We start from the raw sequence: 22,701 nt of genomic DNA, 5'->3' as shown, positions 1-22,701 counted from the left end.
GAAGCAGCAGCATTGTGTCGCAGCACCGAACGTGTCTGGTATTCCTGTAACCACAGGCAAGCTGGGCGTTTCAACGGAACGATGAAGGCATAAACTGGACCTGATGAAGGAACTTTAGCGTAGACGTACGCGAGCTGCCTGATCTGTCTCCACGGTCCAGCCACCCGTAGGCGCAGAGCTTAACCAGCCAAACAAAGAGCTAATGTTGCTCTCACCAAGTGTAAGACATCTTAAACATTTACAAAAACGTGTTAAGGATTACACTCCTGCGAAAAAATTTACACCAGCAGCAAAGAATACATTTCGTTACTGCTACTGTATGTGGTTGATCTCTGCGCCACCATGTGGTGCTTCTGCTCATCCCGTGAAACGACACGGTCAAATGGCCGGGCCCTGTCCCGTTGTGCTTGCGTTTACCCTAATACGGGACTCGCGAAACGCTATTGCAATAATCTTCCGGTGTAAAGTGACGGCCACAAACGCGCAAATCCTGGTGCCGATCAAATAGCGGCAGTCCAATGCGCTGCAGCCAGTCCGCTCGTCTGCTGCCTTGCTGAGGGACACAATGTCGCAGCTTGACATGTTGCCAGTCGCTACATTTGCCGTCCACAACACAACAAAGTCGAATCATAGTGCTCGCGAAAAGACTGGGACCGATTATGACCGCGGAGCTCTTGTCAAAATGGCGCACATTGTAACACAAGCAGACGACGCTTGCTGTGTGCCGAAGTGCTTAAGTGTAGTGAAAAATTGTTCTTGTGCATTCTGTTTTTCTTTTTATAGAAACAAATTTACTAACATTAAAACTATTACGAAAATCATTTGTTCACCGTAAAGGTGGAAAAATTATCGATGACACGCCCTGGCCAGCCAATCGGGTAGCTCGCCCTACTAACGTCAATTGGGTGATTTACATCATATGCGTAGGGTCGGCTGAAAATTCCGCCGAGCAGTGTGCTGTGATAGACAGCGATGTACACTTTTAAAACCTTATAACAAATTACACGCTTTACGCGGAGCAATTAAATTCGTCAATTAATGATCAGAAGGACCTACTCTTACTTGGTATGTTTGTACAAAATCATCAAAATCGTTTCTGGGTCCCTTTAAGCATCTGTTTTTATTCGTATTTGAAAATGTTCCGCTCGATTTGCAACAAGCTTTACCTTTTTTTTTTTTTTAAGGTATTTTATTTGCTGTGCATTTTACTAACCCCTCCCTTCTGTTTTCTTTTTAAATAAAATAAACACTTCTCCTTACTATTCAAACTGAACTGAGTCTTCTTTTTTATTTTTTAACATGCTTACTAGAGTGACAGCATCAGGTGACATAGCACATCTTGACGTAAAAGAAAGTTCTGTGTCACTCAGAGTATATTGCAAAGGCACTCGGAGGGAAAACCTGAAAATCTCTGGGAATTTGGAAATGTCAACTTGGTAAACACACTGTGTCTGGCTGTGCTGCGTGGTGCAGACCGGCTTTTTCGTGCACCAGCTTGACCAACAGATAGTAGCCACATCGAACATGCGCATTTGGAAGCGCTATCAATAGCTCGATCGTTATGAAGCAAAGTCTGCCAAGGCAGCTAACCAGGAATGGCCAGGAGTGAGTATGCGCTAGAGAGCGTGTGTGGTGTGACCCTAAGTTTCACATGACTCGAGGCTAGTTGAGCGTCCAAAAATTCTCGAAATTAGTGAGACCCGATACAACATTGATAAGGAGGGTGGCCTAAGTTTAATTCCTTGTGGGCAGCCACGGCTAAGTGTGAACACACAATAGTTGATGTCTTTTGGAAGTACATAATTATTATTGAAATTTCGAAAGCAGCTTTTGTGTACTGCAGCCTATTAAACTGCGTCAATAAATATACATAGTAACAGAAGGAAGAGATTTAGATTTAGACGCACATTGAAGAAACCCATGTGGTCAAATTTAATGCGTAGGCCTCCACTGCGACATGCCTCGTTATTAGATTGTGGTTTCTGCTTGTTAAACCCCAGATTTTTACATTTTTTTTTAAATGTAAGTACAGCTCAAGTCATGGCAAAGTTATTTCTGGCAGCTTACCTTACCTGTATCAGAAATTATTAACTTTGAGCTAAATGTCCAGTGAAATGTGAACAAGTCAACTATTCCTCACAAATTTGTGCACGTCTAAAATTTCATGTCGTTCCGTACATGTTCATTAATTTTGCTGATGCTGTAAATGCAAGAAATTTGGTCGCTTTTACTGAGGATGCAGCACTGCATGGGGGAACTCGCTTTCACTTTTATGAAACCTGTGTTTTTGTTCCCTCCAGAACATGACATTAAGGCTGCAGGAACAGGTCACTTGAGAGATCATGTTGCTCATTCTATTAGGGCTTTTGACATGTTTGACGTGTATTGAATGTGGTGCTGGAAAGCTGAGGTACCAAATGTTGTCTCACTTCATGATTTTTGTGACTTGCATGGTGAAGACATCTTAACTGGCTTGCAGGGCTGATCAGCTGATCAGAGGGAGGTAACTTTAAGGTGTTACTTGGCAGGAGAAGCTTGTTGCAGGACTAGCAGCTGCATGTGGCTTGGATGCTATCGTCACTTTCCTGATGAGACAATATTCAATGGGCAAAGCATCACTTAAGGGTGGCACAGCAGAAGGCAAAAACACAGCGCCACCTAGCTCGGCAACGTACCTTGCTCCAGTAACCTGGTTTGTTGTCCTGGTGGTTCCAGGTGTTGCGGCACTACAAGATAGAGAGAAGGCAGGTCTCAAAGTCTGTAGCAAGAAGGAAGGTGAGTTCTGTTTTCTCCATCTCTTAATATTCATTGACAGCTTAAGATTTTTGCAACCGTGGAAAACATTATACAGTGGAATCTCGGTGATACGAATTTGGCTGATGCCACCATGATGGTGTTGTGTTGGTTTTAAGGGCGTGAGTCTTGTATGTAATTGTTTGTGTATTGAAATAAAATAAAGGGAAGGAAATTACTGCCGACACCTAAACAGCTGTCACAGGGGGTAGTAAAAGGACAGAGAGTATATACAGTCGAACCCAGATATATCAAAGGCGATTGCGAAATAGTTTGATATATCGATAATTCGAAATATAAAATATGCATGTCAAAAGCTTCTCTAACTCCACACATCTCAAGGCAGTTTCCCGATGTCGTGACTAATGGGAACTTGCCGATCTGTGCCTCCAAAGCAAGTAAAAAACAAAAACGCAGCGCGATGACCAGAGCACTTTATTTCGGAATAAAAGAATCTGTGACCCTTGCTTGCTTTTTCTTCTGCACCATCAAGTAAGTTCATTAAGCTGTCCTCAAGCTTGTTGACAGTGTCCAAATGAGAAAGGCCAGCTCCCCTTCCATTGTACCACAACAGCGGCGAATGACTCTGAAAGCTGATGAAAGTTCAGCTGCAGTGCATGGTTGTTGGTACTCTTCATCGGAACCTTCGCCGCTGCTCGAGTCTGCATCCTCGTCATCCATGATGTCCACCAGAATCTCCGCATCAGCTCGATCCGCTACAGCTTGCACACCGTCGTCAGCGCTGACGAAATTGCGTGCTGTAACGCCGCCTGGGAATGCCGAGAGCTCGCAAAATTCACTGTCCAGGCACCCAGCGTCGTCTTCACTGTCAAGACATCCGTCGTCTGCAGCACTGCGCCACACGAGTCTCAAGCCTTCGCATTGGCCTCGTGAATAAAAGGAACAAAACGAATCGAAAGACTCACTACCACAAGCCCAAGCTGCACTGACCTCATTCGTCTCGCTGCGCCAGCGGTGTCAGCCAACCAAAACACAGGAAACTGGTGCCTGTGGTCAGCGTGGTTTCTCCCTCCCGCTTCCCTTTCACACCCAATCGCATTCCAAGTGCTCCTCGTCACGTGCCTTTTACCCACACGCCCCTTTCTCAGAGTGCGGGGTGGGATGCAATGGGGAGAAGCACACTTGCAGGAGTGTGGTATGGTGGGAGAAGCGCACTTGCCATGGCGCAGCTCAGCACGGAGTTCGATACATCGATATGCCGGTGCGTGGGAGTTCTATATATGCGAACACTAGCGCTATACTTTTGCATGGGATTCCCAAGGGGATTTTTCAACTGTTCGATATAGGCAGTAATTTGATATATCCGGGTTCGATATATCTGGGTTCGACTGTAGCAAAGAAATGAACTATTTACATATACTATACAGGTGGTTGTAATATCATGGAACACATGATTCAGTCAAACCTGATACTGGTGCATGCCAAATGATCTACTGCTTGTTGTTCATATAGTTGATTATTATGGGCTAGCATAGTTAGTTGGAAAGCTATAACCCACATTTTTTTTCTCTCTCCGCTTTAACCTTCAGTGTCACCTTAAAATAGTAACGGAAAACATGAAAATTGGGGAGCTTAAAGGGACACTAAAAGTAAGTACTAAGTTGGTGTGGACTGTTTAAGTACTTTTCCAGAAACCTCGCAGTGCTTGTTTCGTGCCAAGAAAAGACTTCGTTTACGAGAAAATTGTATTTGAAGGGTCCAAATACATTTTCCGAAATTCAAATCTCCCGCCACCCAACCCGGGGAGTGGTGACGTTGCACATGCATCACTGCCCTTTGCACTCTTAAGAAAAATTACACCCTTTCGCCACACAATAGTCCTGATCTGCCTTGTCCGCATTTCCATTCTTTAACGCGGCGAGCCTGGTACTTCAAGTCATGAATGGCATGCCCGTTATCAGCATGACAGCATTCTCGACAAGAAAGTAGCGAGCACAGCATTTTCAAGGAAGAAAACACTGCGCACTTTCTCTCGGCAAGGGACAGCAAGGCGGCTGGTGTAAGCTATCACACACTCGGTACCATTTTGTTAGGCAAGAACAGCGCCGATGCCATGGCTGCTTGCGTCAGTGTGGACTTTGGTCGGTGCAGATGGATCAAAGTGGGCAAGTATGGGAGGGGTGGTCAGAAATCCGATGAGAGCGGCGAACGAGTGAGCCTGCTCCAGGCCCCAAGAGAATGGCGTGTTCTTTAGAAGATCTGTCAAGGGCTGAGCGACGTCGGCGAAGTTTTTGACAAAACGGCGAAAGTAAGAACACAGGCCAACGAAGCAGCGCACGTCAGAAGCAGAACGTGGCACAGGCAAGCTGCGTACGGCACGAACTTTTTCTGGATTTGGGTGGACACTGGATGCATCAATGAGGTGTCCCAACACGGTAATCTGACTGCGCCCGAATTGATACTTCGTGGAGTTCAGTTGGAGGCCGGCTTTTTGGAAGGCCGCAAGAATGGCAGCAAGTCAGGTAAGGTGGCTGCCGAGCGTGGGCGAAAAAACAAACAACATCGTCAACGTAACAGAAACAGGTGGTCCATTTGTACCCTCGCAGAAGGGAGTCCATAATACGTTTGAATGTCGCAGGAGCATTGCATAGGCCAAAGGGCATGACTTTGAACTGATATAAGCCATGCGGCGGGATGAAGGCCGTCTTATCACGATCCATTTCATCAACTGAAATCTACCACTAGCCGGATTGAAGATCACGGACGAGAAGTATTTAGCTCCATGCAAATAGTCCAAGGCGTCCTCGATGCGTGGTAGTGGGTAGACATCTTTTTGCATGATCTTGTTTAAGTGGCGATAATGAACGCAACAATGCCAGGTGTCATCTTTCTCTTTCACAAGGATGACAGGCGAAGCCCAAGGACTGGGTTATGGCTCGATGGCCCCTTTGCGGAGCATTTTGTCCACTTCTGATTGGATGACTCGATGTTCAGCATGCAATACACGATAGGGACACTGAAGAATAGGATTCGTGTCTCGAGTGTTGATACGATGCTGAACAACAGATGTTTGGCCTAAAGGCCTGTTGCCGAAATCAAAGATGTCGCTATACGATGTAAGCAGGAGACGTATGTCCGTGGCCTGTGCAGAGGTGATGTCAGGTGCAATCATTTTCACGAAGTCATCCATTAAGGAACCAGAGCTGTGGGCTGCAATTGGCGCAAATAAACGACTGTCAGCATTCAGATTCTCAATGTCAAATTCGGAACGACTAGAAACATTGGCCAAGAACATGCCTGCCGGAATCGCTTGAGGGCACAGGCTGAAATTCAGAAGCGGTGGAATAACGTCGTTATTAGTAACCGTGACCAGCGTATGCGAAACAGCAACCTTCCGGTTCGAAAGCACGTTGATGATAGGGCGAAGGACATAGTCACCGTCAGCAACCTGTGGCTAGGTGGTCAAAGTGACGTAAGTAACTGCCTCGGGTGACAGACTTGCATCGTGAAGCGAGCACAAGTGCTGTGGGGAGATGCTCAGAGCATCTGCGAGTTGAGGCAGTTCTAACTGAATAACGCCGGTCGCGCAGTCGATGTACACTTCAAGTGTACGGTGCTTACGGAATGAAACGCGACAGGGAGAATTAAGTAGTACCCTGCATATGTACAAAGTACTCGAGAGTACCATATCATGTCGCTAGGAATTTGGTCACCAATGGTGATGTGGACTGCGATCTAAGTGTACGTGCCAAAATTATGTCGATGTGACACGAACTGCAGCCGGTGGAAACGAAAGTAAGCGTATTAGTTAGCCCTAAATTGACTCATTTCATTCCATGAGCATCATTCCATGAGCACTGTACACAAAGGGTGTACATATGCTTAAGAGTGTGCTGCCATCAGTGAGTAAAACAGCACCCAACAGATGGTGGCACTGAGCCAAGAGAGAGCGGCGGATTCGCCGCTGCAATTCGCCGCTGCAGCTGCTTTTTGGTCAAGTGGCGTAGACCGTTCAGGCATCCTGCGACATGACATGGAAGTTGGATTCTCTGCTACTTGCAGTTTGTGCAAGTTTTGCGAGCCAGCAAAACCACTGCAGCACTACTCGATCAGGAAAGTACTGAAACGCGAAAGCGTGAGCGGCGCAGAGTCGAGGGAAAATGAAACCTTTCGACTGCCCACGTCGTTGTCAACGGTAATTTCAATTAGTTCTTTTTTCTAAACATGAAATGGAACTGAAATGAAGTCGCATTTTATTTGATCTTAGAATACACGGATGTGTTTTGCAACGAGTAGTTGAGCACTAGTGACAGAATTTAACTGAGTGCTTTCGTCATCCGGCAAGTGCTTGAATGTCCTGGAGGAGTCTCTGATCATGTCCTGCATTTACCTCAATTTCTCGATTATTAAGGCTCTGTTCACGGTAACATTGACGCCTTAGATATCCTCAAGCATGAATCTATCACTTTAGCTTTAGTTAGTATTTGCCTTTAGTGTATTTGCTTTAGTGTCCCTTTAAAAATGCCAGCATAGTAAACACCCTGTGAGAGAGTAATGTGTAATAGTTTCTTGGTCGTATCCTATTTGCTCTTACCTGCTAGCTCTTGTGCGTTGCAGTGCAGCAACCTGTTCAATATAAGACAGTGCATTTACAACATTGTTTCAGCAAATTTTTTTGCTTTGTCAGTGTTCTTGTTCCTGGTCATTGCAACCCATCAAGGTAGGTAAAAAATTCACCGATGATCACGATACTCCCTAATGTGAAATCGGAGCGCAGCTCTATATGTGTTTTCATTTGACAGTATATTGGCTGGCGCGGACAATCTCTCTCATGCACCAAGTTACAAGTGAAGCAAAGTGTGGCACGACTGCCTCGCTAACCTGGAGATCGTAAGAGCCAATGCGTGGGTGACGTGTGGGCACTATATACAGCAGCGGCCGCAGACATACCTCCCAGACAATGTACGCCATCTTGTAGCCATTGTCACCACACTATGCTTTTTTTACTTTTGGCATAGCCTCCTCCTCCGCTTTCTCCTCGGACCTTTTATCCCTCACTGTGCTCGTTTGCTTGGTTAGGCTGACGCTCACCGCAGGAACGGGTGCCTAAGAGCTACACGACAGGTGCCTAAGAGCTAATGTGCACATTTAGGTGCACATTAAAGCTCTAAAATTCCTGCCGCTTTTCTCTTTGAACCCCTTAGAGGATTTCATTCTTATCCTCTCAACCTCTTCCCCTTCGTTGAAATTAGGTTTGGGAGAAATCGGCAGTGTTTTGCCCTCTTACTAGCTCGGAAGGGCCTGAAGTGGGTGATGAAGGCTAGCCAGCACTTGCATGTCGTGTCTGACCAACAAAGTTGTTTGTCATGAAGTCATTGAAATGGCTTGGCAGTGCTCTACGCCATATCCCTTCTCAGCTGTAGATCTTCGAGATTGAAGCTGAAAGAGTCTCCTTTCTCGTGTGCATCTTTGTCGCACTGGAGCTGCAATGCTTAAACATATGCAAGGGGGGGCCCCCCCCCCTTGTAAAAAAGATGAGCCTATTGCAAGATATATTCCCTGGCATTGCAGGATTGGATCCTGGCTAGGGCAGTCGCATTATGATGGGGGCGAAATGCGAAAATACCCGTACACTAAGATTTATGTGCACATTAAAGAACCCCAGGTGGTCAAAATTTCCGGAGTTCTCCACTACGACGTGCCTCATAATCGGAAAGTGGTTTTGTCGCTTAAAACCCTATAATTTAAATTTTTATTCCCCAGCATGCATGCTGCTCACCTGTCCCACAAAAACGTAGCGTGCATTACTAAAATAATTGTTGGGCTGTTTGGGCTTGGGCAAAGCTGTACTTTGTAAAGAAATGCAGCAGTGTAGCAACTGTTTTTGTGACATATTACCAGGCTTTTCTAAATAAAGGATGAAGTAGCAGTGGTGTATTTATATGTGGATTTGGCAATGAAACACATAGTACTATTTGCAGTTGCTTTCACAGTATGTAGGAATAGTGAATATAAAGATTGATAAAGAAAAAGGAATTACAAAGCACTTCTTCCTCTTAACTATGAGAGGTCCTTTTGATGATGTGGTTTCAAATTCTCAGGTCTTTTTTTTTTTTTTTTTTTTTAACCCTTTCGCTGTCGGACCTTTCTGGCCATGACGCACCCCCAGTGTTGGCTTGGTTTCAGGGAACGAGCATAACAGAAAATTAACACAGCAATTTATTTTTGATTATGATTGATATACAAATAACATAGTCAATGCAATATGCACATTTCAGTGTTCTGCAGCTGTTGTTAGTAAACATCATCATCATCAGCCTGACTATAAAATCCGTTCAACATCTGAATCTGACGATGCAGAACCCTCTTCAGAGTCCGAATCCGAGCTCGGCTCATATTCTGAATCGGAATTGAGCCACCGCTCCTATGAGCAGACGAAGGTCCCGCACGCTGAGCCATCCAAAAGTAACTGCGCGCAGGGAGGATGCGCTTTCAGTCGCCCGCACAACGGAGATAAATGGGACGTTGCCTGATCAAGAAGACAAAGGGAGATGGAAAAAGGCTAAACAAAGTTCGAAGGGCTTTACGTTTACTGCTGCAAGCCGGAAGCGAGGGTGCGGCGAGAGAGCGAAAGCAGAAATGGAGTCACTCTTTTCGGAGAGGCAACGGCACGTGCGCCTGAACTTGACGCGCCATAGCAGGCACACCAACAGACGAAAAATAAAAACCTTCAAACCAGCGGAGATAGCAGAACAACCCTTGAACACATAACCACGCGCGCGCGACGCATGATCCAGCGAACGCGGAGCCACCGCGCCACTCGGCAAAGAGAAAGTGGGGAGTGGCAGTCGCACCGTACTCTTTAAACATGGACTAACACAGGTCAAGGCGAATATACGATCTTGTAGAAAGAGTCAACAGATGGTGTGGCCAATCCAGGAGTGCCAGCTTTGCGCTCAGGTGTGAAATTTTGTCACCGGTACGTCAGTGACAGCGAAAGGGTTAATAAGTGCAGCCTGTGATTCGCCAGTGTGCTGTCATCTCATAACGTCATTTGCTATCATATTAACTACTAGCAGATGAGCACTTATCAGGGATGGGAAGAGTGAAAGAGGGGGTAAGGGGAGGCTGGGCAGGCCACATACGTGGAGAAATTCGGGGGAAAGGGAGAGGGGGGACATGTGCCCTGCGCGACTCCCCCCCACTGGCTATGCCATTCAGCACATGCAGTTTTATAACATGTGCAACAAACCTGTGGCACGTGGTGCGGCAGATGCTAGCCAAGCATTGAGAAATGTTTGATTTGAATTGCCGATGTTATATGTCAAGAACAAAAGGGAAGGAAATATTCGTGCCCCAAGTGTTTCCATGCTGCCACCTGAGTTTTGCCATGCTGTCACTGTTAAAATGGCCACAACATATTTATTATCCAAATGCTTCAGTTAGGCACATTTTTGAAAAGTTAGGCACATATTGCGTGGATCGCTTTGTAGCTACACAATAATGTCACATGGGTGAGCCATGTAAATCTCGCCTGTGTATTACTGCATCTCTAAGTCGTGCACTGTGGGCCATCTGCATACTGCAAGATGTATACCCTGCTGAATTCATTTTTCACTGAGATAAGGGCTGCGTATTTGCTGCTTTATACCAAGAATGTGGCATAGTATTTATGAAATAAGAAAACTAGTAAGTGTGCAGTGGCATAGGTTTTCATATCCAAGCAAGTTAAAAGCGCTATATATCACAGTGCTCAGAAGGCAGCACAATTTCTGAAGGGACACAAAAGTGAAAAATAAGTTGAGCTGTATAAGTAAATGGTACTTCGCAATACCAAGAAAAGCTATCCTGCCATAATAGGAGGCTTGATGAAGCCATAAAGGATGCAATAATGAAAGATAGGTGGTGATGCTGCCTTAGTCTTGCACCGGCTCGCCATGACGTGATGGATTTTGACAGCACCTGGTCAAACTTATAGCTTTTTGACAACTTTTGCTGCACCACAACAACCCCTATATGAGTAAATACTTTGAAATCTGTGACATCACATTAACATTCCAAAACTTGGGTTTTTAGTGTGAATTTTCTCGAAATCGATGTTTGCACTTCATTTCCACTTCCCATAATCAACCACTTACATCAAAGTTAATTAAATGAAATTTGAAAAGGGTATGTACTTTATCAATCTAAACTGATTCAGTGTCTTTAGCATCCCTTTATTGTTCTCCACACCACTTTTCTGTGCTCAGTCATGGAAGAAGTTTGGGGCAGCCAAGAATGACCCGCCGGGCCCAAATGCAGCCACCACAGTGGTGGGTGAGGAGATCCAGATGCAGTTTGTGAGTGCCCAAGAGGAGGAAACAAGCCCTGAGGAGGACATGCTGGCCAAGCTACGCAGCCAAAAGACCAAAATGGTCAAGTGCCGCATCTGCAAGGAGGACCACTGGACTACGCAGTGCCCATTCAAGGACAAGGTGGCTCTGCCTGAGCACCTCAAGGAGGAGGCCAAGCCGGGTAGGTTTGCCCATTTCTCTCCATTCTCCAAAAGCTTTTGACACATTAAAGCAGATTGGGCCTGTTTCCTTTTCTTAATTCCAAGGAGGGGGGGGGGGGGGGGCCTTATGGCACTTACATGAACTTCAATGTTGTTTTCCTCTTAATTGTGTGTAATTAAAAACTTTTAGGTTCCCTGTCTGCAGCAGTTGAATTTGGTAGCTGTCGATCTCGAACTCGCTTGAGCCATGAGATATGTATAGTTCTGAAAAAAATTCCTTATTCTCTGTTGCAGCTGAAGCAGGGGGCATCAGATATGGTCTTGTTGCCAAGTGTTCTACTAGTAATGCTCTGCTTTTGTAGATGGTTAGCAGCAGTAGAGATGGGTGCATGCATCAGCTTTGGACTGTTGCTTTCTTTTGACTTATGCAGTTGCTGCTGTTGAGGTTGAAGAGAAGGTGAAATCTGGAAAGTACATTCCACCAAGCATGCGTGAAGGTGCCAACCGCCGTGGAGAGTCGATGACACAGTCCCGCACCAGGGGTGAGTGAATTGTTCCTTTGTGCTTAATTTTCTGGTTATTATAATTTTTCTTTTGCTTTCTGTGTTATATGCTATCACCAGTTAATCACTTTCATTTAGTAGCATCTGTAATGTTTAAACATTCCACTGCTGGAAGGGAAAACAGAATTCTCTGGAATTTTGAATAGTCTGGAAAAACTCTGGGAAAAATATGGGAATTTGTGCTTCAATCAGGTAAAATTGGCTGGCACTTTATTGAAAGGGAACGAAAGTCGCTGGCATCTGCTGGCTCGAGTAAAAGAGAGGAATCGTAACGAATTGTCTTTCACGCCGTGTCGTCAGGTGGAGGAGTTGCCAGTGTACAGTCAAGATTTTCCGGACACCCAATTTTAGGGAAATGCCCAATAATGCGGATAGCTTCGCGGCACCACCACATGCCCCGTAGAGTCAATGTATAAGAATGTCTGTAATTTCAGGCGCAATAACCCTTCGCTGTCAGATTTTCCATACTTTTTGTAGCAATCGCAGGTCTGAAATGGCATTAATCAAAGCCACCACTGCTGCCGTTTTGATTACCTTACCACCTTGAACCGGCGCTCTCGCGTGCAGATTTCCTGGCAGCTGTAGCCACCACTGTGGCAACACTAGGCCTAGCTGCTTCAACGTTCGCTACTAAGCTTCTTGCCATTAGGTGCCGTGTTTTTCAATGAAAGAATTCGCGGCTGTCAGCAGTGACACCGACTCTGCCTTTGTGGTTCTCGCGATTGGCTTTGAAGGTCGGAAAGCATGGTGCATTGCATAATGCCAGTTCCCGAAAGTCAGCTTCACCTCTGTACAGAAATGTTACTTGATGAAGCATACACAAAAGTATTGCGGTGAAGCATAACAAGTGTGGGAAGGGGCTATAAAAATAGGGAATCTAAAACCTCTTCTGGGATAGGTACCCTGTTACTGAACTGCATAATTGGACTGTGGCTCAAGACGACATGTTATGTGATAAAAGCGATTTTTGCAGGAATTTAGTCATTAGTTGGTGTGCAAAGTGCAACTGTGTTGAAGTCCTTTGTAAAACTTTCAGCTGCTGACAAAAAGAACTGTTATTGGAATTTTTCTCCGCACATTTCTGTAATGGTATTCTTGCAGTCCTTGGAGTCTACAGAATCGAAATATACAGTGGAATCTCTATAAACATAAATCGCTCAAACAGAACTGCCTCTTAAAGGAGTACTGACACAAAAAAAATCCACATGGTTTTTTTCTGCTTTCATAAGTAGTTAATGACCCAGTAATCACGGTACGAAACCTCATTTACTTTAAAACGTGACAGGTAATTATTTGCAGTCTTTTTTGTAGCGACCAGTCGAAGTTTCGGTTCCAGAGAGCAACGAGATGGGGCAAACGGGAGTGTAAACAAAGTGGTCACGTGTTCGCAAAAAGCCATGACGTATTGTCGTGCGACTGCCGCATCAGTCGGACGACCGCAGCCAATGACAGCGCCGATAGCGTGAACGTCATGGCCACTTAGTAGACCCGGCGGGGCGGGGCCGGCGAGTGGGCGCCTCGCCGCTCCGATCATGTTTGTTTTCTTTTCTTTTCTTTTTTTTTTTTTCTGATCGAAACGCGGGCCTCTTTCGCCGCTGACGACGGCGCATAAATGGGCTACAATTTGTTTCTGACACGAAATAACTCCTAGAATAAAGTGACCTCGAAAGAGTGCGAGTTAAAAAAACGTTGTGCGAAATAGTAAATCGTTGGCGTGATTTCTACTCAGACGCGGTAAGCGCAGACGCGCCAGCAATCGTCTGTATACGAAGCGGCTCGCCTGACTGGCCTGTTTACTCATCGCTACTAATGGCTCTGGGAAAACTAACCGCATTTTCACAAACCTAAATGTTCAGGCATTGATTGTGCTGACGAATTTAGGCGCTTTATTACGAGCTGCGGACGCATCGCAAGTACCCTCGGCCGCGGATAGACGGCCGGCGAGCTAGGCCTACATCATCTCCCAGCGATCGCAAGCTCGCTTGGCATGCTCGTTCGCTTCTGTGGGCGTCAAAGAAATCAAATGTGCTGCAATTTAAGCGTGACATAACTGTGTACACGTTGTGCCGACTAACATAGGCGCTTCGTTATACGAGCTGCAAGCGATCGTGTCACAAGCGCAACCGGTGTCAGATTCGATGGCCCAGCGAGCTATGCCTGCCGGCTCTTGGCCATCGGCGGCTGTCAACGGATCCGATAATGCTAACGCGGCCTTGCGGAAACACGTCTACAGTGCTCGCATAGACGTGTTTATATTGTCATCGTTTGTTTCAAACAAGATAGCTGTGCAAATACGGTTGCTTTCACTTTCTGTTCGAAGTTACGCAGGATTCCGAACTTCCACGCAGGGGCGCCGGTTCTGGGCCACCGCTCGCTCAATTGTACCATGCGTCCCGAATTGCCGCATGCGGCAAGTCGCACACGACGCGCCGTACTACAGATCGCACGGAAAATCGCGCCATGTGTCTCGCGCTTTAGACGTGGCCAATCACTTAGCGACTCAGATATTGCGGCCGGTGATGGCGAGGATGAACCTCAACAAAACCCTCGCATCGGCCACAATCAATGGTAAGACACAACAAATCGGTGTTGAACGTTGTGGCAGTGCAGTCAAGCTGATAGTGTGGGAAATATCCCGATGGACACGACAAAAACTGCAGTTGCAGCGACACGGAGCGCGTCCCACTATGAGTACAACAGCTAGAACAAGCAACAACAGAGGACGCTTTCGCGGCGCTGCTCGACTACATGGACGGCGCTGAACTGTACGAGCGGCTTTAGCCGCCGCACCTTCCTGACGTGCCTTACCGCTGGGCTATCTCTCACTTCTTTATTCTGTTTTCTTCACTACCCTTTTTATCCCTTCCCCTCACCCGTACAGCGCCGTAGAGGTGCCCTCGCACGAGAGGCAGTAACAGCGCTGTACTTATCTCTTCCTTTTCCCCTTTAAAACCACTCACACAAGAAAACATGTAAGCCGCATGGCAGCCAACGAAAATTTGTGACGTAGTGTTTTCTTGGCTATTTACAATCCCGGTTGATGTCAATGTCTCGAGGTGCTCTGTTTTGCGGTTGGCTGGGCGCACATACTTTAAAATTGATTTTAAATATGTTCTAAGTGATATTCGCCACTGATATATTATAGACGATGTGTGTGTGACCAACTAAATCGATCTCGCAAGTTATCTCGACTTCAAATTTTTGTGTCAGTGCTCGTTTAAACGGAACACCATCCTCATGGTTGATTGGTTTTGCATTCATGCAAATGTATTGAGCTTTCTCAGTAAATGGAACTCCTGGTAAAAGGAACAAATTTCCCTGGTCTCTTGAGGTTCTGTTTCAAGACTAGTAACTACAGTAGAACCCCGCTGTTACGTTCCTCACTGCTGCGTTTTCCCGGCTGCTACGTCGTTTTCATCCGGTCCCGGCATAGCTTCCATAGGATCCAATGTATAAGGAACCCCCGCTGTTACGTAGTAGCTGTGAAAACGTTCCCGCATGATGCGTCGCAACCCGAACCCGCCTGGGCTAAAGTAGGCAACGCGCTCCAACTGCCATTTGGCATTTGACGAGTTTTGACCGGGCTTGGCCGGGCTTGGCTATGGAACTGGCTGCAAGAAGCCGCACGCCAGTGCGAGAGGCCCGCCACTAGGTGGCCATTCGTGAAAAATGCTCACTATCATCACTGTGATTACGGTCGCCGCATGGTTTGTTGGACGGGTCAACCCACGGAGGAAGGAAACTCAGGAGAGGCCCTGACGTCGAAAGTTGGCGTTGCTCCGCCTATCGGGCCAGCTCTCCTCTCTCGTTTACATTTTCGCGAAACCACGCCGCGCTGCGTGCAACCGGGCTGCTCGGGCGCATGCGCTGCGCAGCAATACTAAACAATCATTAGCACGTTAGCATGATTACGCCAAAGAGGGCAAAATTTCCCGCGGATATTCCTTCGTCTGTTGCCATTGCCGTGGCGCGGTGACGACGAGGAGCACAAGCCGCATGATGCCGGGGAGTTGCCAAGTCCTAGATTTGGAGAAGCCGTTGCGGCTCTGGACCTCCTCCGCAGGTACGCTGCACCTCACAGCGACGCTGACAGCAATGCGGCCTTCCAGGCTATTGAGAAACATGTGGTGATTTCCAGCGAGCGAAAGAAACGGCAAGCCACCATTCTAGACTTTTTAAAGTTCTAAGCGCACTCTGTGGAAATAAATTGTCTATAGTTGAAGCTGCACTTTTTTCATTCATTTTCGGAGCTTTCCTCACTGTTGCGTTTTCCCGGCTGTTACGTTTTTTTTTCCTCGGGCCGGTGAAAAATGTATGAACGGGGTTCCACTGTATAGCGGCGTAATCTACTGAGCATGCTTGCATAGCCAAGTAACTTAATTTTGCTATTCTTTTTGTATTAGTTGTGGTCTTAGTTTATTGGCTTTGGTTAATTTTAGTTGTGGTTTTAGTTTTGATCGTAAACTATTTTGCCCTTACCTTTCACAGATGAGGCAGCGACAATACGAGTGACTAATCTGTCAGAGGATGTGAGAGACTCGGACCTTCAGGATTTGTTCCGGCCCTTTGGTCAGATTGCAAGGATTTACCTGGCCAAGGACAAGGTCACTGGGCAGTCGAAGGTATGTTTGTAGCATGACATGGAGCAGGTTACAGCAGCAAGAGTCTGTTGTATTCACATATTTCCAAGCTGTTTCAAATATGTACTTCGCCGACCGATTTTCTGAACTTTGCACACTCTAAAAAAAAAAAAAAGTTGCACCCTTTGGGGTGTATATTTGTCCCACAACAATAATCTGCCTTGCTTGCACTTCCTTTCTTGAAAACTCCGCGCTCACTACTCTACTTACCTTTTGAGAATGCTGTGTCACGCTGACAACGCGCAAGCCATTCGTGACTTGGAAATACTGGGCTCGCTGCGTTAAAGGAAATACTGGCAAGACAGGTGACGATTATTTTTGTGGGACAAGATAAGCCCCAAAGTGTGTAAACTTTTTAAAAAAAAAAAAGTGCAGGACCGAAAAATTGTCCGAAAAATCCGTTGGCTACTTTATATAGAAGACTCCCCTTGACCCTTTCAGACGCTGTCTGCCATTTTTCACATGCATGCACAGTTTTTTTTCTCTCCAAATATACTTTACGGGACCAAATAAAAATAAGACGCGTTGTTGTGTTGGTGATAAAAAAGTTTTTATTTTTTATGAGAGTGTAGACAATAGTGTATAAATTATAGCATTTCTATGATCATTAAACTGGCATAGGGAGTTTAGTTGGGAAATGGGAAGAAGCGACTCCATTTCTTGGTGTGCCATAGTGCCCCCTGGCACTTCATGCAAAACATTCTCTCGCAATCCTTGCATCCTCCACTATTCTATCGAGACGAATCTGCTTATTACCTGAGCTTCATACTGGGCACTTGCATTAGGCCACTGAACATGTTTTTTTTTTTTTTTTTTTTTGGGGGGGGGGGGGGGGGGAGTTCAGGTGGCATGATTTGAATTTCATGTGATGCTTTTCCACATTTCCTTGCTCTTGGCACAGATATCCTAAAGGCCTTTGCAACCTGTAGTCCTAAGTGCACCAAGTCTAGGAGCTTTATCCTCCGTTCTTCTGGATACTGCTTGATATGCAGTAAAGAGCTTTCCTATTTCTTCAGATGTGCTGACGTTCAGGGATGCCTGGACGCTGAATAGGTTTACTCTGCAATGTGCTCAAAAACATATTCGGGTACACACCTCTCAGAGTAAAGTGAAACCTTGTTAAACCATAGTTGGCAGGAGCTCGGAAAAAGTATGTAATAAATGGTAGTACTGCTTAAAGGGACACTAAAGGGAAAAATGATTTCTTCTGCATCAGTAAATTACCGTTCTACAACTCCAAAAACACCACTCTTACAACGACAAGACGTTTGGTAAGCCGTTTCAGGGGCCTTTTAAGTTCCCGCACCTGGAGGCTGTGACGTCTTGGATTTTGATGGCACCTTCTAGGGCCTACTAAATATATATAGTGGTACAGATTCACTACATTGTGTTCTGAAGGAACCAAATATTAAACATGGCAAGTTTCGGGAACCTTTATTCAGCCAACGCGGCCCAAATGCGAAAACATACTTTGGAATCCCTGACGTCACGCTGACGTACTGGCGCTGGGGTTTCAGCGAGAAATTCAAATACTGATACTTGGACCTTCATTTTCTCATCTAATAAACTATTTTTTGGAAATGACTGCCTGCAGGGTTCTCAAACAATGCTTCATTAGTCTAAACTGATTTATTGTTTCGCTTTAGTGTCCCTTTAAGCGGGAGGTGGGGATCAGAGCTAACTTTTTGTTCTGTGACCTAGAGCAACAAAATTTGGCAGCCACACTCAAAAATGTCTGAAATAAAGAAATCTGCAGTTTCATTACGATACCTTGACTATTGTTCAAGTTACATAATGTTACATGTGTTCCGCTTGTGGAAAACCTGGCGCTGTAATGAAACATGCCTGTAGTTTTAATCTTTGCCCAAAAGAGCACTACAAGGTACAACAGTTCCAAAAATTTTCTAACTGCTTTATTTTTTTTACACAGAACATCATGTTCACTTTTACTAATTGTACCAGAACTTGTCAATCACAAATTAGCGTGCAGAAAAAAAAAAACTAAGCCCTCAGCAAGATATTGAAGACTGTCTTACCCTCAAGCACACTTCAGGGAATACATAAACAGGATCAAAATTGATTTAGGCATTCCAATGCTACCCTTTCCTCAGACAACGCAGAATGCTCAAAACACACTTTTGAGAAAACTTCTCTCAAAGTTCTTGGAGCAGTTCACATCTCAAAAAATGCACCAGGATTGTAGTTTTTGCTGTCTTTGCTTACAGGTGACTTCCTGGGTCTCTGCCCTTTGATTCGTGCAGTCCGAGGTGCCGACGCGCGAAGTACCTAGCTGCGCAGTCCAAGAAGCCGATGCGCGAAATGCCTTGTCGCGGGCTCGAGGAGTCGACACTTGATGTGCTTATCGCAAAGTCGCAGATGCCGACGCACGAAATTAGTTGCTGCGGGCTCAAGGATTCGACATTCGATGTGCTTAGTCGCGCAGTCTGAGGTGCCGATGCTCGAAATGCCTAGTCGCTGGCTCGTGGAGTCGACACTTGATGTACTTGGTCGCGCAGTTCGAGGTACCAACGCGCAAAATGCTTAGGCAAGGGTCCGAGATGTCCGCGCTTGATGTGCTTGATCGCAGAGTTGGAGAATCCTATGCGCAAAATGCTTAGCGGCGGGTCCGAGGATTGCATGCGCAATGTGCTTGGTCACGAATTCCGAAACACCAAGTGCTGAAAGGGTTAGCTGTGTGACCGGATTTCGTGCGCAAATCTTGGTCACAATGTCCACGTCGCCGATGCTCGGTATGTGTAGCCGCCAGTCTGAGACATCCACAAACGTAGAGATCGGCCACGCTACTGCCATGTCCTCGTAGCGCCTGTTCCGGCACGTTGAGATTACAGCGAGTGGAGACTTCCAGTCCAGACTCGCGACGTGCAAATAGCCAAGCAGTCAAACAGAAGGCACACGAATGGCATCTTTGTTAATAAAGTTGCACAGAGTTCATGGCCAGAACAAAACCTGTTCTTTGCAGAAAGTTTATAGCTGCAACAAAATATCTAAAATATCTGGATCAAATCCCAGCGGTGGCAGCCACATTTCAATGGCGGCACAATGCAAAAAGTTCATGTACTTTTTTTGTGCACACCAGGTGGCCAAAATTAATCCAGAATCGTATTGTAATTCTGGCACATATAATCCCAGAATTCAAATTTTTTAAAAATCACATTCACACAATTCTGCATTCAGCACAGGTCTATAGTAGCCCAGCACTGTAGGCAGTCTGTTGCTGGCGTGCTTGACCCAGCATTTCTATTCGTGTGATCATTATTGGACATCTGAGAAAGCTCTTATGAGCCTTTTCAAGGTTTTGGCGCACCATTCGCGCATGCTACAGGTGGAGCACTCCAGCGCAAGCTTCACTGATTTTCCCGGGGTAGCAGTAGGGGCCGTAGCAGAGACCGGGCCTGCTCTCCTGGAGCAGTATCTTCGCTCGTGCACACTGTTGTTTATCGCATGAAGACTGGCAGGGGTTCACTTCACATCCATTATCACACTTTTGTGCACATTTGTGACCATGGGCTAATTTCGCTGCTGCCAGAGTACTCTTAAGAACAAATTCATAAATGTTGCAGGGCATTTGTGAAAAGCAGAAAAAAAAATTTTACTTGCTCTTACGTGCTGACACTGTGACATGCATGATCAAGCTGTTTGGTAAGATGGCACTGCAAACATGCAGATTACCAAAGCGGAAGCACGAGATTCAGGAAAATTAAACAAAATTGCGTAGTTTTCGACGAATTCACCGTGATGAATGCATTTGTAACATGTACAGTCAACCGATTCTTAAACAGTACCAAGCAAGTGTCCACGAGCGGGCCGGTGAATGCTTTCTAATGGCAAGAAGCAACAAAATTAGCAAGAGATCTTGCTGATCTCGTCACTTCCCGTCGTTAGTTGGCGCTGACTGGCCGGCAAGTCGACACTCGCATGGTCCTGTCAAAGAATCGTTAGACTGTACACATTTGTGTACATAGAATTGCAAAGAGTCAAAACAAGAGGTTACCCGTAAACACGAACTTTCTTGTTTCTTGAAATAGCTGAAATTTTCAGTGTGTTCATAGCACAAGCGTTTGAAAACGTGAGACGCGGGAGCTGTGAAAATCCGTGCTATAAGCAGTACCGCGTTGCAGCCAAAGTATGTTTTTCGGCTCTTGCAAGTGCCGAACGGCCAACATACCTTCCAAACACAATTTATTGTACATTTCACTCACGCACATACAAAACAGTTGCAACTCGGCACGAAAATTAAATTCGCTTCACAAGTGTGTCATCAGTGGAAGAATGCTGTGATGTTCATCTGGCGATGTTTTTTCACTGTACTTTGAATGATTTCATCCTCTACGAGGCTTAAACACTGAAGCGCTTTGTTGCTCACTGTTTTTAAATACAGTCGCCGACCGTTTATTTGGACCTCACGGGGACTGCGAAAATGTCCGAATAAACAGGTGTCCGAAAAAACAGATTAAGAAAAAAAAAATGAAATCCTTTATTTCCACGCACTTATTCGGGCTCGGCAGTAGCCTTGGAAGAAATCGTGAATGCACCGTTGCACGCGGTTCCGTTTACGCGTAATCAGATAAGCCTGAATCTCGGAGAGGGTCGTACGGTCACTATTGGCGGCTGAAAGCACAGTCACTGCTTGTACACCCTCCGCATGCGACGGCAGCGTAGCACATGGTGCGTCATCTTCCGACTCGGAGTCATCGTCCGGCGGTGCAGCAGAAACCTAACGAATGATCTTGCCGTCGTCGAGTTCTGCGCATGTCAATACAGCAGTGTCAGCACCTATGAAACTGTCAAATGAGACGGTGTCCGGAATCGCAATGCCACCACTGCGCAGGTCTCGGCAGAACATTTTCCGCGTCAGTAGGGAGCACATCGGAAGGCGACAAATCTTAGGCCTCCCGGCACCCGCTTGCCGGCATTCCCCAGCGCAGTCTGCGCGGGCACTGTCGGCGCCATTAGACCCTTGACGCCATGTTTACGTATGCCGCGTTGGATCACCGAAACCTCGACACAGCACACAAAGCAAACACCACCGTGCCGACACCAGTCGCACAAACGAAAAACGCGGCCTGCTCGCAGCGTCTTGCGCGAGGAAACAAATCAGCTGCTGGATTGTCTTGACATGGCTTACTAAGCTGAAACCGGAACTGCTGCAGAGCCGCTCTATCTAACCAGGCAGAAACGATGATGATGAGCGGGGATTTCTAGTAGCGCCACTTCGTGGGGCAGCAAGGAAGCTCCGTTCAAAATAAAAATGGCGTTCAGCAAGTCGAACCATGCACCGGTCAGAGTCGGTGCATGGTGCTCTCGACCGAGTTAGCTAAAGGAGTGTCCGAAAAATCAGACGAGAGGTTGCAAGGTGTCCGAACTTTCGGCAGTTGTTATACATTATGGTCTATGGGGAGAATTGCGGTGCCGCGAAGCTGACCGAATAATCGGGCATGTCCGAATTTTTGGAGTCCGGAAAATCGGTCGGCGACTGTAGCGCAGTACATCTGGCGTCGGGTCAGCATGGTCATCTCTGTCCAGCTCTTCTTCAGTCGCATCCCTGCTACTGCGCAACGCTGCAACAATCGCATCGTCCATGCTCGCTTCCTCGCAGGCAGAGAGCTCAGTTTCACAGGCATCGACATATTTTTGAAGAGTGTCAGTTCTGGAAATGAAGTGGCTCTCAACGAGGCCAAACCACACGTCATTGGCGTTGACTGTCTCGGCAACAGTGTCGCTCTGCTCATCTGCATCAAGAGCTTCGGCATTATGCACAAAGCCTGCCTTTTTAGAGCACTTCCTTATTGTTGTGCCTTTCAACTGCCACCATGAAGCAACAGACCACATCATGTGCACCCCTTAACCCTTTGAGGGTCAATGACATAAGTATACGGCGCCACAAACCAGTCCAAAAATGGTCGATGCCGTATGTTTACGGCGCCGTCTGTACGTTTAAAAAGCGCACCGATTTCCTAACCTTTTCTTTTCTGTCATGTGCTGCCACTATGTGGGAATACAAGGCAATTTTTCGCGCACCTCCCTCTGCTTTCATTGTGTGGTTTGTTTTAAAGCTATTTGCTGCCACATGTCTATATACTACCGCTCACGCGTGGGCGGCAGCGGTTCCGGTTTTGTTCCGCGGCAGTTTCGGCTTCTTGCACTTGCAAAAGTAATGGCTATCTTGTTACTAATCGCTCAAAGGGCTGCCACCTCTTTCTCCCTCGTTTAGTGCTCACAGGGTTGCGCA

General features: G+C 46.3%; 1 protein-coding gene across 1 annotated transcript in view; it reads left to right on the top strand.

The window, feature by feature from the left end:
- LOC142579563 (eukaryotic translation initiation factor 3 subunit G-like) overlaps positions 1–22,701 on the top strand; it is a gene marked incomplete in the record, with an annotated part of 28,819 nt that overhangs the window by 3,024 nt on the left and 3,094 nt on the right. Inside the window, 4 exon segments of the mRNA XM_075689913.1 lie at positions 2,716–2,775; positions 11,004–11,268; positions 11,680–11,790; positions 16,300–16,433. Of these exon segments, the coding sequence (XP_075546028.1) occupies positions 2,716–2,775; positions 11,004–11,268; positions 11,680–11,790; positions 16,300–16,433 (570 nt within the window).

Source organism: Dermacentor variabilis, chromosome 1, assembly GCF_050947875.1.
Source record: "Dermacentor variabilis isolate Ectoservices chromosome 1, ASM5094787v1, whole genome shotgun sequence".
Taxonomy (NCBI): Eukaryota; Metazoa; Arthropoda; class Arachnida; order Ixodida; family Ixodidae; genus Dermacentor; species Dermacentor variabilis.
This window is presented reverse-complemented; position numbering and strand designations above follow the sequence as displayed.